The 15,313-nt window shown below is 46.4% G+C and overlaps 1 protein-coding gene across 1 annotated transcript in view; it reads right to left on the bottom strand.

Annotated features, from left to right (window-relative positions):
• Positions 1-11,928, bottom strand: part of RAB38 (RAB38, member RAS oncogene family) — a 33,710-nt gene extending 21,782 nt beyond the window's left edge. Inside the window, exon 1 of the mRNA XM_083610204.1 lies at positions 11,632-11,928. Within this exon, the coding sequence (XP_083466330.1) occupies positions 11,632-11,839 (208 nt within the window). The 5' untranslated portion in view covers positions 11,840-11,928. The remainder of the gene's footprint in view (positions 1-11,631) is intronic.
• Between the last annotated feature and the right edge of the window lie 3,385 nt (positions 11,929-15,313).

The following is a 15,313-nucleotide window of genomic DNA, read 5'->3' as shown; positions in this document are numbered from 1 at the left end:
AGGTAGGACCTGAACCAATGACTTCAAGTTTCAAGACAGGAAATTCTGACTCAACATCAGGGAGAACCTTCTGAGGGAACAGACTCCCTCAGGAGGTGTTTGACTCTCCTACACTGGAGGTTTTTAAGTAGAGCTTGGAAGCTTGGACGGCCATCCCTCATGGATGCTTTCGTTGAGATTCCTGCATTGAAGGGGCTGGACTAGATGTGCCTTGGGGTCCCTATCAACTCTTCAATTCTATGATTCTGTTATCCTTAACTTCTCCACCCCTGGCACACTGCAACAAAGAGATGAATGAATTGAACTGATTCTTCACATAGGTTTTCCCCGTCATGGCTAGCTCAGCCCCTTGAGAGGGAGGGCATGGCCATCTCAAGAGATTTCGGATGCCTGTAGTGGAGGATCAAGATAGTTCCACCCTTTCACTAACAAAACCAGGGAAAGTCTTCCAGAGTAAGCCCCTTGACGTGAACTGCGGTCATTTTACACTTCTTGTATGTGCCAAAGAGATTCAGAGACTTATTTTCAGGCGTTGTACTAGGCAATGCCTAGTACAGGGTAGTTCCACTGAAAGCAATGGGGCCACATCCATGCCATAGATTTAAAACACTCTCACCTAGTTTGTTATCAAACATGTTAGTCTTCCCCCAAAGAATCCCAGAAGTTGTACTTTGTTAAGGGTGCTGCCCCTCACAGAGCTCTAGTTTGCAGCACCCTTAGCAAACTACAGTTCCCAAGAATCTTGGAGGGAAGCCATGTCTGTTAGAATGGCAAAAGAATGCTTTAAATATATTACTAACCTAAGGTGAAGAGGTAAAGGACCCCTGGAGGGTTAAGTCCAGTCAAAGGCGACTATGGGGTTGCGGCGCTCATCTCGCTTTCAGGACGAGGGAGCCAGTGTTTGTCCACAGACAGCTTTCCGGGTCATGTGGCCAGCATGACTAAACTGCTTCTCGTGCAACAAAACACCATGACGGAAGCCAGAGCGCACAGAAACACCGTTTACCTTCCTGCCGCAGCGGTACCTATTTATCTACTTGCACTGGTGTGCTTTCGAACTGCTAGGTTGGCAGGAGCTGGGACAGAGCAACGGGAGCTCACCCCGTAGTGGGGAATTGAACCGCTGACCTTCCGACTGGCAAGCCCAAAAGCCTCAGTGGTTTAGGCCACAGCGCCACCCATGTCCCATTCTTACTATCCTACTGCATGGTTGGCCATATTAATTTTTTACTGTTTAAAAGTTGCATTTTATTCCCATTTAATATTGTGAGGTCCTTTGCGGAGACTTTTCTTTTTTTGCTTTGAAAAGGCAGAGCTTAAGTGCCTAAATAAATAAAATGAAACAGATAACCTGTGAACTTCCCAGTGGATGGCTCTCCATGTGTCACAACGCAACCGCTTGGACGCTGAGGGCATTGTTCATGAACCACAGCATGTTCCCAGTTGCGAGAGGTAAGGAAGAAAACCCTTTCCCCATTTTACAAAAAGAGGCCTCTGTCGGGGGACCTTGACCAAGAAAGCGCCATGACTATCTCACTTTTGCATGCAACCCCTGCTTGCGCTCCAGAAAAGGTACACTCTAATGCTCTCCACACTAATGCATAATAATACTCATATTTTCCTTACAGTCTTTCTAAGCCCTTGAAGAGTATCTCTGGGTTCCCAAAGGCTTCTGTTTTTGAAGGGGAAACAGGCAGGCATGGAAAATGAACCCATCCATTCATTACAGAGTCTGGCTTCCATGTGAGGCACAGAGATTAAAATGCTTAGAAGAGGAAGATGAAAAAGAGAGAGGCTTGTCATTAACATACACACTAGTATTTAGACTGTGCATGCTAATACTATGTCTTCTCACTCAACCTGAGCTAGTGGGATGGCTAAACTGTTAATACCCATCCCACATCCCGTGTGATTGCGGTTGAAAATCTCTTCCCCATGGTCTTTTAACCAATTAATCAACTACTGAATCAATTCAATGTAAATTCATTTCCATAGTACTGGAATCTTAATAGAGTTGCCTTTTGAGATATCAACGGAAGATTAAGATAAGCTGCAATTTAATTAACAAAAGCGATCCCTTAGATGCAAAGGACATCTTTGATATTCTCTTTTCTGCTTTCTATTACAGCAGAACCAAATTAACCTCAACTTCCCACAGCAACCACCCCAAATAATGACCAAAAATTGGATTGTCCGACCTAACCAATTATTTAGATGACTGACCAATTAGCTAAATTTAATGTTTGTACTGTACTGATTAAAGCTTATAGCCCTACAAAAGTTATGTATATACTGTATCTGAGTCAGTTAGTAGCCAGAAATTTAATGAATTGGTTCAGCATTTTGTAAAGAAGCATTAGAAAACCTGACTAGAAAGCCAACTAGGACAGACTCTGGCAAGTTTACTTTTAAGCGTTACTTGAGAATGATTAATCCTGGTTTGCAAGAAACAATGGCTACTTAAACTAGCCAGCTTCATAACCCATGGTTTGAAGTTGGCTTGTTAAGCAACGAACCATTGCTTGATTTAAGCCCGTATTCACAGCCAGCATCCTTTGTAACTGCAAGTAAGCTCAGCAGAGGTCATTGTCCCACACAGCTTGAAGGAGGCTAGAGGAGTGTGTAACTCTGATACTTCGATGAGGTTCATCCGCATGGTGCTAACCACGGTTTAGGACCATGCTAACCATGGTTTAGAACCACATGCAAATCAGCCGAATAAGATCAAATAAGATCTTGGTGTGAGACAGTGACTCAAGTCAATTCAGATATCACATCAAACCATGGTCTGTGCTTACCATACTTTAGAAAACCAACCACGGTGTTCCATGTTCAAACATAGCTCACCTGTAATGTGAAGTCCATTAAGTCTTATGCAAAGAAGACTTGTGTATGTGTACTGTCTCTTCCCATCTCTGTCCCTTCTCGTTTTCTATATTCTGCATTACTTCTGTTTTTGTGGGAGAACATAGTTTGTTACTATATCAGAAACAGTAAGCTGTGGTTGGCCAGGTCTGGTGTAGTAACAAAGTATGATTTCCACAAATCATAAGAGCCAGTGTGGTGTAGTGGTTAAGAGCGGTAGTCTCGTAATCTGGGGAACTGGGTTCGCGTCTCCGCTCCTCCACATGCAGCTGCTGGGTGACCTTGGGCCAGTCACACTTCTCTGAAGTCTCTCAGCCCCACTCACCTCACAGAGTGTTTGTTGTGTAAGCCCCTTTGAGACTCCTTAAAGGGAGTGAAAGGCGGGATATCAAATCCAAACTCTTCTTCTTCTTCTTCATAAGTGGTTTGTGCATGAGAGAGAGAGAGACTGAGAAGGGAAGGGTTCATACATTTGTGCATGTGTGTGTGCGCGCACACACATGAGTGTGCAATCCCTAACAACCACTCACCTCTGGATGTGGCTGAAATGTTGCCCACTCCTAGTTTAGCAAAAACTCTGCTCTTGCAAATACAGTGCAGTAATTCTTTCTGCCCTGTGGCATAATTCAAAGGTTGTGCAGCTCATTAAAATCCAGAGCATTTTTTATAATTACTTCCAAATCTTTAGCGATCTGCCTGAAAGCTACATCATATGATCTTCCAGCACATGATTTGCTGTAGTAGTCTTCCTTGCACAAATTGGAAGGGTTGTAAAATCATGGGGAAAGGGCCTTAGCTCAGCGGTAGAACATCTGTTTTGATTCAGAAGGCCCCATTTTCAACCCTCTGAGCTGCTGTAGGTCAGTGTAGATCATATTGAGCTGGATAAAATGGTCTGATTCCGTGTAAATCAGCTTCCTATGTGTCTAGGATGCTGTCCCTTTAGATATTATCCAACTTATAAAAGAGAGCATTTTAACAGCACTGCTATTCTAATGCATTCAGGTTGTTAACATTTGCTACAATTCTCCCCAATAATAGTAATCATGCTACACTAGAACCCCCAGTATGTCTCCGAGCACAATTCAAAGTGTTGGTGCTGACCTTTACAGCCCTAAACGGCCTTGGTCCTGTATACCTGAAGGAGCGTCTCCACCCCCATCGTTCAGCCCGGACACTGAGGTCCAGCTCTGAGGGCCTTCTGGCGGTTCCCTCACTGCGAGAAGCCAAGTTACAGGAAACCAGGCAGAAGGCCTTTTTGGTGGTGGCGCCCGCCCTGTGGAACGCCCTCTCATTAGATGTCAAGGAATAAACAACTACAGTGGTACCTCTGGTTAAGTACTTAATTCGTTCCGGAAGTCCGTTCTCAACCTGAAGCTGTTCTTAACCTGAAGCACCACTTTCGCTAATAGGGCCTCCTGCTGCCGCCGCACTGCTGGAGCACGATTTCTGTTCTCATCCTGAAGCAAAGTTCTTAACCTGAGGTAATATTTCTGGGTTAACGGAGTCTGTAACCTGAAGAGTATGTAACCTGAAGCGTATGTAACCTGAAGCATATGTAACCCGAGGTACCACTGTATCTGACTTTCAGAAGGGGAGAGAGAGGGATGCCTGTGGAATGTGATCTTCATGCAGATTCCTGCATGAAACTGATGCGATAGATAATAATAATAATAATAATAATAATAATAATAATAATAATAATAATAATAAATTTTTATTTATACCCCGCCCTCCCCAGCCAAGACCAGGCTCAGGGCGGCTAACAACCAATAATAAAAACAAGTTGATTAAAATACAATATAAAAGATTAACATACAACATTAAAACATTAGGGTGCAATCTCTTCATAGGACGAGAAAGGAAAAAGAAAGAGGGGGAGGGAATCAAACTGATTCTAAGCCAAAGGCCAGGTGGAACAACTCTGTCTTACAGGTCCTGTGGAAAGAGATCAGATCCCGCAGGGCCCTGGTCTCAAGAGGCAGAGCGTTACACCAGGCCGGAGCCAGTGTTGAGAAGGCCCTGGCTCTGGTTGAGGCTAATCTAACTTCCTTAGGGCCCGGGACCTCTAGGGTGTTGCTATATATGGACCTTAAGGTCCTCCGTGGGGCATACCAGGAGAGGTGGTCCCGTAGGTACGAGGGTCCTAGGCTGTGAAGGGCTTTAAAGGTCAAAAGCAGCACCTTAAATCTGACCCTGTACTCCACCGGGAGCCAGTGCAGCTTGAAAAGCACTGGGTGAATATGCTCCCATGGCAGAGACCCCGTGAGGAGCCTCGCTGCAACATTCTGCACCCGTTGGAGTTTCTGGGACAGCTTCAAGGGCAGCCCCGCGTAGAGCGAATTACAGTAGTCAAGCCTGGAGATGACCGTCGCATGGATCACTGTGGCCAGGTCGGGGCGGGAAAGGTAAGGGACCAACTGCTTGATGCGGCGAAGGTGGAAAAATGTCGCCTTGGCTGTTGTTGTAACCATGGAGAGTAAGTCTGTCAATGGTCGCTAGGAGCCATGATGACTATGTTCTGCCTCCATGGACAGAAGCAGCTTTGCTTCTGAATATCACTTTCTGGAAACCTCAGGAGGGGAAAGTGAGTTTGCGTTCAGGTCCTGCTTGTGTGTTTCCCACGGGCATCTGGTTGGCCTCCACGAGAAGAGGATGCTGGACTAGATGGGCCAAGGGCCTGATCCAGCAGGCTCTTCTTACAAGTTACGATTTCCAAACACCATAAGGTAAAGGTAAAGGGACCCCTGACCATTAGGTCCAGTCGTGGCCGACTCTGGGGTTGCGGCGCTCATCTCGCTTTGTTGGCCGAGGGAGCCGGCGTACAGCTTCCGGGTCATGTGGCCAGCATGACTAAGACGCTTCTGGCGAACCAGAGCAGCGCACGGAAATGCCGTTTACCTTCCCGCCGGAGAGGTACCTATTTATCTACTTGCACTTTGACGTGCTTTCGAACTGCTAGGTTGGCAGGAGCAGGGACCGAGCAACGGGAGCTCACCCTATTGCGGGGATTCGAACCGCCGACCTTCTGATCAGCAAGCCCTAGGCTCTGTGGTTTAACCCACAGTGCCACCTGCGTCCCATCCAAACACCATAACCAAGTGCAAATACGAGCTACTATCCTGCATTTTTGCATGCAGAGATAAGACGCCCATTTTCTGTTATGTTGGTGGCATGGAGGCTGACGGTGCAGTGGGGCTCTTTCTTTCTGCCAGATTGCAAGAGAGGAGCCCAAGATGGTCAGGTGGAGTCCAAAGAAGGCTGGTCTGCATGGGAAAATGGGACACTGGCTTTGGCTCCGCCTACTGTTGGTCTCATGGACTGCAAGAAGATCAAACCTATCCATTCTGAAGGAAATCAGCCCTGAGTGCTCACTGGAAGGACAGATCATGAAGCTGAGACTCCAATACTTTGGCCACCTCATGAGAAGAGAAGACTCCCTGGAAAAGACCCTGATGTTGGGAAAGATGGATGGCACAAGGAGAAGGGGACGACAGAGGACAAGATGGTTGGACAGTGTTCTCGAAGCTACCAGCATGAGTTTGACCAAACTGCGGGAGGCAGTGGAAGACAGGAGTGCCAGGCGTGCTCTGGTCCATGGGGTCACGAGGAGTCAGACACGACTAAATGACTAAACAACAACAACAACAAACTGTTGGTCTCCCACATCTCCCTGCATACCAGCCTCCATTAGAACAGTCAACAGTGTGGCTCCTCCCTACGTGAATAATTTCCATGGGCGGGGCAACAGTGAAATAGGAATAGGCAACTAGGCGAACTCCTCCTATGTAGCCAGAGATTTCATATAGGAACCCAATGATGAGGGAAGGAGTTCCATGGTAGCCGCCAATGCAATGTAAGAAGAATGCTAAAGACTTAGCGCCAGTGCAGGATCCTAGAGGTATAGAGGCAGTTTAACAAGCCAGGTATGTGTGCACAATGTCAAAGGGATGAGATGCAAATGGCACCATTGCATAATTATTGTTCGTATCGGCCCTGCCAAACGCGCAGCACAAGCACCTAAAATCCTTTAATTCCAAAAGAACGTTAGGAATTTTATTTCCCTGGTCTCATTTTATGTAATTCTAGGGAGAGACAGGGAGGGGGAATCAGTAAGAGGAGAGTTTAAAGAAATTAAAGCTGTAGCTACATATATATTATTTATTTATTTATTTGCAAAACCCTCATCTGAGGAATACTGGATTATAGGTTGTTGTTGCTTTTTGTAGAGGCAGTTAATGCATGCCTCTAAAACATATTATTCTTGACATGGTACCGAAGGAATGGCCAGGGGTGCAGTTGGGAGAGAAAGAGAATCCTTACAGCAAAACGGAAAAAACCACATTTTTTTTAAAAAAAAAGTAGAACAAATGTTTTAAAAACAACAACTATCGGATAAATATTTCAGTGACAATTCTGTAATAGGCCACAGCACTATAATATATTGCGACATGTGATGCGGACCCCGAGGTCTTGTGCATTGGTGGCCAAAAAGAAGAAATTAAGCATAAGAATTCTGTAGAATGCATGAGCAGGGCAACACTGGCAAGTAAAGTCAACACACCAAATTAAAAGCAGAAACTACGAAGTACAGTGGTACTTTGCTTGTCAAACAGCTTGGCTCCGAAACAAATCAGCTCCTGGACGCTGCAAACCTGGAAGCGTTCCGGTTTGCGAACGTTTTTCAGAAGCCGAACGTCCAACACGGCTTCTGCTTGAGTGCAGGAAGCTCCTGCAGCCAATCGGAAGCCGAGCCTTGGTTTTTGAACGGTTTCGGGATTCAAATGGACTCCAGGAACGGATAAAGTTCGAGAACCAAGGTACCACTGTAATACGCTTTATGCATGAAGTTTCCTGTGTAAGTGGGAGTGGAAGGTATGACTGGGCTGTGGAGCTGATTCTCAACACAGGTGCTGCCGCAGCATCCCTGGTTGGTGCAGGGGTAAGTTCAGGGCTGTCCCAAAGAGCTACTCCAGTACTTCCCCCATTGCAAATGTACATCCCCAACCTCAGCACCATCCAGGTAAGCTTCAGCAGACCCAGTTCAGGAGGCAGACACGGACCATTCCTATATTAGCCAGTGTGGTGTAGTGGTTAAGAGCGGTGGACTCATAATCTGGGGAACCGGGTTTGATTCCCCGCTCCTCCACATGCAGCTGCTGGGTGACCTTGGGCTAGTCACACTTCTCTGAAGTCTCTCAGCCCCACTCACCTCACAGAGTGTTTGTTGTGGGGAAGGAAGGGAAAGGAGAATGTTAGCCACTTTGAGACTCTTTAAAGGGAGTGAAAGGCAGGATATCAAATCCAAACTCTTTTTCTTCTTAAGGGCCAAAGGCAACTGGTTTTTAATTTTTTGCAACAATGTACTGCAGCGATTTGGCCTAGAACATGATGATTGCTGAAGAATCCATTTATCTGCTGGCTATTTTATTGCAATAAAAATGTTCATGAACTCGTGCTTTTTCCTTGGCTGCTAGAGATGTGGTTGGAGCAAAATGAGGGTGGCAGCTAAAAAGCATGTGACTTTTGTAAAGATTCTGATCATGCAGAGAGCCTACGCTCTTGGGCATGCTTCAGCTCTATCAATGGGTCGGTGGTTGGGCAGAAGCTCAGCATTCTTTGAAATGTGCCCCCTGGCTGTGCAAGCCTAGACAGAGCCAATAGCCGAATTCAGTGGGGCTCACTCTCTAGTCTAGAGCAGCAGTTGAGGACTGCAGCCGCACAAAGTGCTGCAAACACAGGTTCGTCCCCATTTGCACATTATACTTTCAAGGGCACACCTGACATTTCTTAGCCGTGCTTCTAAGAAACATAAACGGGTTGCATCCAGAGTTGCCTAGAGAGGGTCTCCACTACTTGGATGTTCCTGTGGCTGGAGGGGGGGAGTGATATTCATCAATTGCTCCTGCAGATTCCTACAGAGACCCCTTTGGAGCAGGATAGGAGGTAGAAACCATCTGAAATGGTCTATTCTCTCCCTCCGGTGGAAGCCCCAGATGTTGGATCCATGGTTGGTTGGCTGGCTTCCATTTGTCTTGGGAGACAGATCAGTTTCCTTGTTATCATTGCTTTTTACAGAATGCGCATCATGCTTGACAGAGGCTGTTTTTGTGCACCACAGTAAAGCCATAGTAAATTGTTATTTGAAAATGCTCCTTCCCTAGTACAAGCAACAAACCATGGTTTAGCGTTACATGTAACCCAGAAGTCATGGTGAAGCTGAGGTTTGTTCCTGGCTTATCAGTTTGTGGGGAACTTCCAAACTGTTGTTATTTTCAGGTGGGATTCAGTCAGGTACAGGCAAACTCAGGTTGCACGATTAAAGTTGGTTTGGAGCTCTTGTGCAACAAACCCACTTCCCAAAAAACAGCAAGATTTTTGAGAGAAGGAAAGTGACGGGAAAATACACTTGCCGACGTAATGTCATCTAACTTTCCCCCAAACAAATTGAGAGTGCATGCTCAGCAAAAAGTTGCTTTTGGACTTCTCCACAAGCAAATCAGGTTGCCTGGAAGAGACCATGGTTTGGAGTAAAGCAATCCACAATCCCACTAAACTAGGGTTTGTGCTCCTACTTGTACTAGGGGAGAAATGAAGTGGGAGCGATCTCTGCATTCACGGTAAGATGTTTAACTATTGTTTATTGTGACATATGAATACAGCGGGTGGATGCGGGTGGTGCTGTGGTTTAAACCACTAAGCCTAGGACTTGCCGATCAGAAGGTCGGCGGTTCGAATCCCCGCAACAGGGTGAGCTCCTGTTGTTCAGTCCCTGCTCCTGCCAACCTAGCAGTTCGAAAGCACGTCAAAGTGCAAGTAGATAAATTTGTACCGCTCTGGCGGGAAGGTAATCGCCATTTCCATGCACTCCTCTGGTTTGCCAGAAGCAGCTTAGTCATGCTGGCCACTTGACCCGGAAGCTGTACGCTGGCTCCCTCGGCCTGTAAAGCGAGATGAGCGCCGCAACCCCAGAGTTGTCCGTGACTGGACCTAACTGCCAGGGGTCCCTTTACCTTTACCTATGAATACAGCTAGAATAATGGGTGCAAAAGGAAGGCCTCTGCATCAAAGAGTTTGCATTCTAAAAGCAACATCCAACCAAGATTAAGCATTCCTAATTTCAAAGAAAGAGATGATGCATATACTTAAGGTTGCAATTCAGGTAGGTAGCTGTGTTGGTCTGATGCAGTTAAAGTTTGTTCTAGGTATAAGCTTTTGTGTGCATGCACATTTCTTCAGATACACTGGACAACAAACTTAGTTGGTCTCTAAGGTGCTACTGGACTATTTTTAAATTTTTTATTAAAGTTGCAATGTTACACACACTTATCTGGGAGTAAGTGTCATTTAACTCAATTGGCCTTACCTTAGAGTAGAGATATCTAGATATCTGGATTCCTACTGAAATCAATGGAAATTTGGATGGAGGTGTGTGATTTAAACAGTTACATAAAGAATCTATAACCCAATATTTGTTGAGGGATGATATTCCCGAAACTACCAAGATTGTTTTGGGATACTTAGCCGGGATTTTTAAAGCTAAATCTAAAGTTGTCTGATATATTCAGCGGTGGCTACCGAGCCTTTTATATATTTTATGTGTTTGGATTCTTAATGTATTTGGATGACTTCGTATGCCTTTATTGTTTAAACTTATGCCAATAAAGGTTAAAAACAACAACATCGGTTTGAGGTTTCAAAGCTTGAGGTTTTTTTGTTTTGTTTTGCTCCTGTAATAACTATTGAATAAATATTTGAAAACAGAGTCTCATAGAACTGCCCACAGTTACAGCACTTTTAAAGTCTTGTGGATTCCGGGCAGGGAGTTACACGCATTAAATCTCTCCAATGAAAACCAGCAGGGGCTTAAAAATCCTTAACTCTGGCTAGACTCTTTCCATTAATTAATTAATTAATTAATTAATGGCCGACCCAGCCAAATTAAATCCCACTGATTTCAATGTGCTGAACTTGAAAGTGTTTTAAGACAGCAGTGCTACATGCATGGAACTCATGGGCCTTACAACCGAGTAGACCGCATAAGCTCAGCTTCTTAACTAAAGTAAACAAGACTTAGAATTGCAAGAAGGCTGAAATCCTGACACAGTGGTCACACTCGACTCCGTGGGACTACCGATTCAACCGAGCTGGATCACGCCCATAAGTTTGGAACACAGCTCCTGAACCGGAGTTGGAAAATGCTTCCAGCCTGCAAACCCTACAGCATGCTTAATAATAATTTTATTATTACTTCCTTGAGGTCAACAGGATCACAGAGTAAACATGCCATGTTTTTGGCTGGGATCCTCGCCCTCGGAGACCCAACGCACTTCAGTGGAGCCATGCACATTGATCCCAATGAGTCTCCTCTGAGTAGGGCGTAGCAGGCTCCAACCAGAGAGTTTAGAAGGCAGCTTCTGAGCCGGTCTACTATTACCACTCCACGCAATTCCACGCCCGGCCCTGAAGTCAAGGAAGCACTGGACTCACCCCCACCCCACCCCGGTCAGTAGAGGGACCCATCTGACTCGCATGCCACACACCCGTGCCTGGAGCACCCACTCCAAGATAGTGCGGGGACCAACCTCCTCACCTCTCCCCTCTTGCGCCTGGCGCACCCAGCCCGGATCAGTGGAGAGTTTTATCTCTACCTCTGACTCCCACCCCAACTCCCTGCGCACCCACCCCGTGGTCAAAAGGCGGACCTACCTTTCCTCCTCACTCCCACCTCCCATCACCTCCCCCCCCCCGCCCCACGGCACTCACCCGCGATGTCCCACAGCTGCAGCCGCACCACCGTCTCCGGGTCCCAGCTGAGCACCTTGAGCGCGAAGTCGACGCCGATGGTGGCGCGGTAGTGCGGCGAGAAGTTCTGGTGGACGTAGCGCTTGATGATGCTGGTCTTGCCCACGCCCAGGTCGCCGATGACCAGCAGCTTGTAGAGGCGCTCCTTCTGGCCGGCCGGCTTCTGCATCGCCCTCCTCGCCGCCGCCGCCGCCGCCTCCTCTTCCGACGGCGCGGCCGAGGCGCTGCGCAGCGAGCTGCCTGGCGCGCCGGTCCCAGGATCTGATCGCGAGCTCGCCGGGGAGAAGGGGAAGGCAGGCCGAGGGGGAGGGCCCAGAGGCGGGCGAGGGTGGGGTGGAGGGTGGGGAGACACCCCTTGGCAAGCGAGCAAAAGAGCGGCCCAAGGTCGTCGCGAGGGATGGCTTCAAAGGATCCCCAACCGAGGGAACAGCGGTGAGAAGTTTTGGCAAAGTTTGGCGCGACTTTTTTTAATGCTTCGTGCGGATCAGACGCAGCAGCCTGGGAAAACTGCCTTAAGGACGTAAGACGAGCCCTGCTGGATCAGCCCATCTCGATCTCATCCAGCATCCTGGACTCACCGGGGTTGACCAGATGCTTCTTCTGGGAAGCCTACCAGCAGGAGCTGAGCGCAGGAGTTCTGTGGTCTCCAGAAACTGCTGTTCATAAGCGTTGCTGCCTCCGATCAGGGGTGCTAAGCCAACTTGAATAAAATATTTGGGGGGGAGGGGGCAGGTAAGCCTCGCTTTGCATGATGCTGTCCATGCACACCATTTGAATGGCAATGCCTATCAACTGGTGGGGCGCTCAAATATTTTATGGGGGGGGGCAAAGGGATCTCAGCCCCTAGGAGTTGGCTCCTATGCCATGGATAGCCTTCTCCTCCCTTCATTTGTCTAATTCTCTTTTAGCCTAGTGGCCCTCACTGCCAATCCTGTGGCAGTGAGTTCCATTGTTTTAACTACACGCTGCACTATGGGCCCGCTTTTATCTGCCCTGAATCTTTCAAGATTTGCTTTCATTGGATGTCCGCAAGTTCTAGAGCTGTGAGAAAGGGAGAAAAACTCTTCTCTATCCACTTTTCCCATGCCGTGCCGAATGTTACATTTATATATCATGGCGCCTTTCCCCTAAAATTAAAAAGTCTGCAACTTTGTACATCCTTTGTGGTTTACTGTGAAGAGGCACAGTTAAGCCACTCTGGAGATTGTAGCTCTGTGAACCTTCTGAGGGCAAATCTGGTGATGTACAGTGGTACCTCAGGTTACATACGCTTCAGGTTACATATGCTTCAGGTTACAGACTCCGCTAACCCAGAAATAGTGCTTCAGGTTAAGAACTTTGCTTCAGGATGAGAACAGAAATCGGGCTCCGGTGGCGCAGCAGCAGCAGGAGGCCCCATTAGCTAAAGTGGTACTTCAGGTTAAGAACAGTTTCAGGTTAAGTACGGACCTCCGGAATGAATTAAATACTTAACCTGAGGTACTACTATACTATTGAGTTTCCTTGCAAACTCCCAGAGGATCTTACTGCAAAGGGCAGACAACCTCTCACAGCCCCCCTGCCAGATTGATTAGGTGGGGAGATACGAACAAACTCGTAATGGAGATTTACTTGAAAATTCAATTGTGGTTCTCTTTTTTTACAAGAGGACATATTTAGAAGCTGCTGGCCTCATATCCGTACCACGCTCTGTTTTCTTACACACAGTTGAGGACCTAGCAATTTAGCCAAAGCTGTATTCCCTACATGGTAAATATTCAATTGTCGTTAGATCCGACAATGTACCTTTTTCCTTCCTGAAAAATGGCAAGTACTGGCATGGAACCTCTTAGCAAGGCTCCCCACCCCCCTCCAGCGCCCCCGCCTCCTTGCAATCAAGTCTTTCGAAATATAAATGGCTCTATAAACAATGGAAGTTAATTTTATTAATGAAATGAGCCTGCTTATCGAAGATCCAGTTCTCAGCGTTAGGTAAAGCTTAGTACCCAGTAGAAATATATACTAGTGAACTGGCTCCCTTTTTAATGGCCAACGATTGTATCTTCTGTTAGGTGTGCAGAATAAATCTGTTTTACTGTTTATTTTTTGCACATTTGGAAGATCTGTGATATGGAAGATCTCTCTCTCTCTTCTGGAAACAAAGAGGCATTTTCTTTTGTAGTGAATATCGTCGCAAATGTTAGTAATAGTAGTTGTAATAAACACACAATCAAGTGGCTAGTTTTCTAGGAAAGGAGAAAGTCCCATTGAAGAAGAAGAAGAAGAAGAAGAAGAAGAAGAAGAAGAAGAAGAGGAGTTTGGATTTGATATCCCGCTTTATCACTCCCCGAAGGAGTCTCAAAGCAGCTAACATTCTCCTTTCCCTTCCTCCCCCACAACAAACACTCTGTGAGGTGAGTGGGGCTGAGAGACTTCAGAGAAGTGTGACTAGCCCAAGGTCACCCAGCAGCTGCATGTGGAGGAGCGGGGAATCAAACCCGGTTCCCCAGATTGCGAATCTACCGCTCTTAACCACTACACCACACTGGCTCCCATTGAGCCTACATTTGATTCTGCCATATACATACAAGCAAGGCCTGTGTGTGTGTGTGTTGTCACTCAAGACCCCTTTACACATGGCACTTACTAAGCTCTATGCAACTCAGCAACCTGAAACAAACCAAACAAGTGCATTATCTCTCCGCGGCAAGATAGATTTAATCAATTCATTTGGGTTAGGCTTCATCGTATTTCAATCAAAACATTCCTGGGGTGAAAGGACTGTTGAGTCATCAAACTTGTCTGCCTGTAGCGTGATGGTTCTTGATTCACTAAATACCCACTTTACTGACTGGCTGAGAGACAAAGAATTTGCATAAATAAATATACAACAGGTCTGTTGCACAATCCCAAGAGGCAATTAGTCTACTTCGGGAGTTGGTGCTGGAAAAATCTATGTCCTTGCCCTGACAGTTATATTTTTATTAATCATTTCACTGATTTTTAAAAAATTATTCTTAAAACAAAAAGCAAGCAAGGAAACAAAACCATCAAAGCACAAAGCAAGTCAATTAGAAGTCAGTGGGTTGGTGTTTTTACCAACTTACGGTGGCCTGTATTTGCATGGAAAGAGGATTACGTTGGACTAGAGCAGTTTAATTCTATCCTGCTTCATAGTTCATTTTCTGGAGACGGGGAAGACACACACACACACACACACACACACACACACAAGCTGGTGAGTTTTGAAAAAGCACTGGGACTTATTTAGTTATACAATAAATGGACTTTGCACATAATGGGTTCCCTTGTCATATGCCTTTTCATGGGTTGATGTGGCCAGCCTCTCATCCGGTTTAGTTCAAGCCAGCCTTAGGCTTCTGTTGTAACCCTCAGACATGAATGCGGTTCTTCTTCAGACTTCCCAGTGGATTTGAAGACTGTTTCTGCACACACACCATGCTTCTAAAGCGCTTGACTTTCCCCAAAGAATGGTGGGAACTGTAGTTTGTTAGGTGTGCTGAGAATTGTCTTGATGTGAGGGTAAACTGTGGGATGCGAAACACAAGAGCAGTCAAGTACAACATTCCTAGAGTGAACATGTTTACACATGGGGAGGAATGTTTGTCCAGCCAGCAGGTAAACTTCCTGTTTCCTTCTGGGC

The sequence above is a fragment of the Podarcis filfolensis genome, assembly GCF_964270895.1.
Source record: "Podarcis filfolensis genome assembly, chromosome: 4".
NCBI classification, from domain to species: Eukaryota; Metazoa; Chordata; class Lepidosauria; order Squamata; family Lacertidae; genus Podarcis; species Podarcis filfolensis.
The sequence above is the reverse complement of the archived record's forward strand: the minus strand, read 5'-3'. Positions and strand labels throughout refer to the sequence as shown.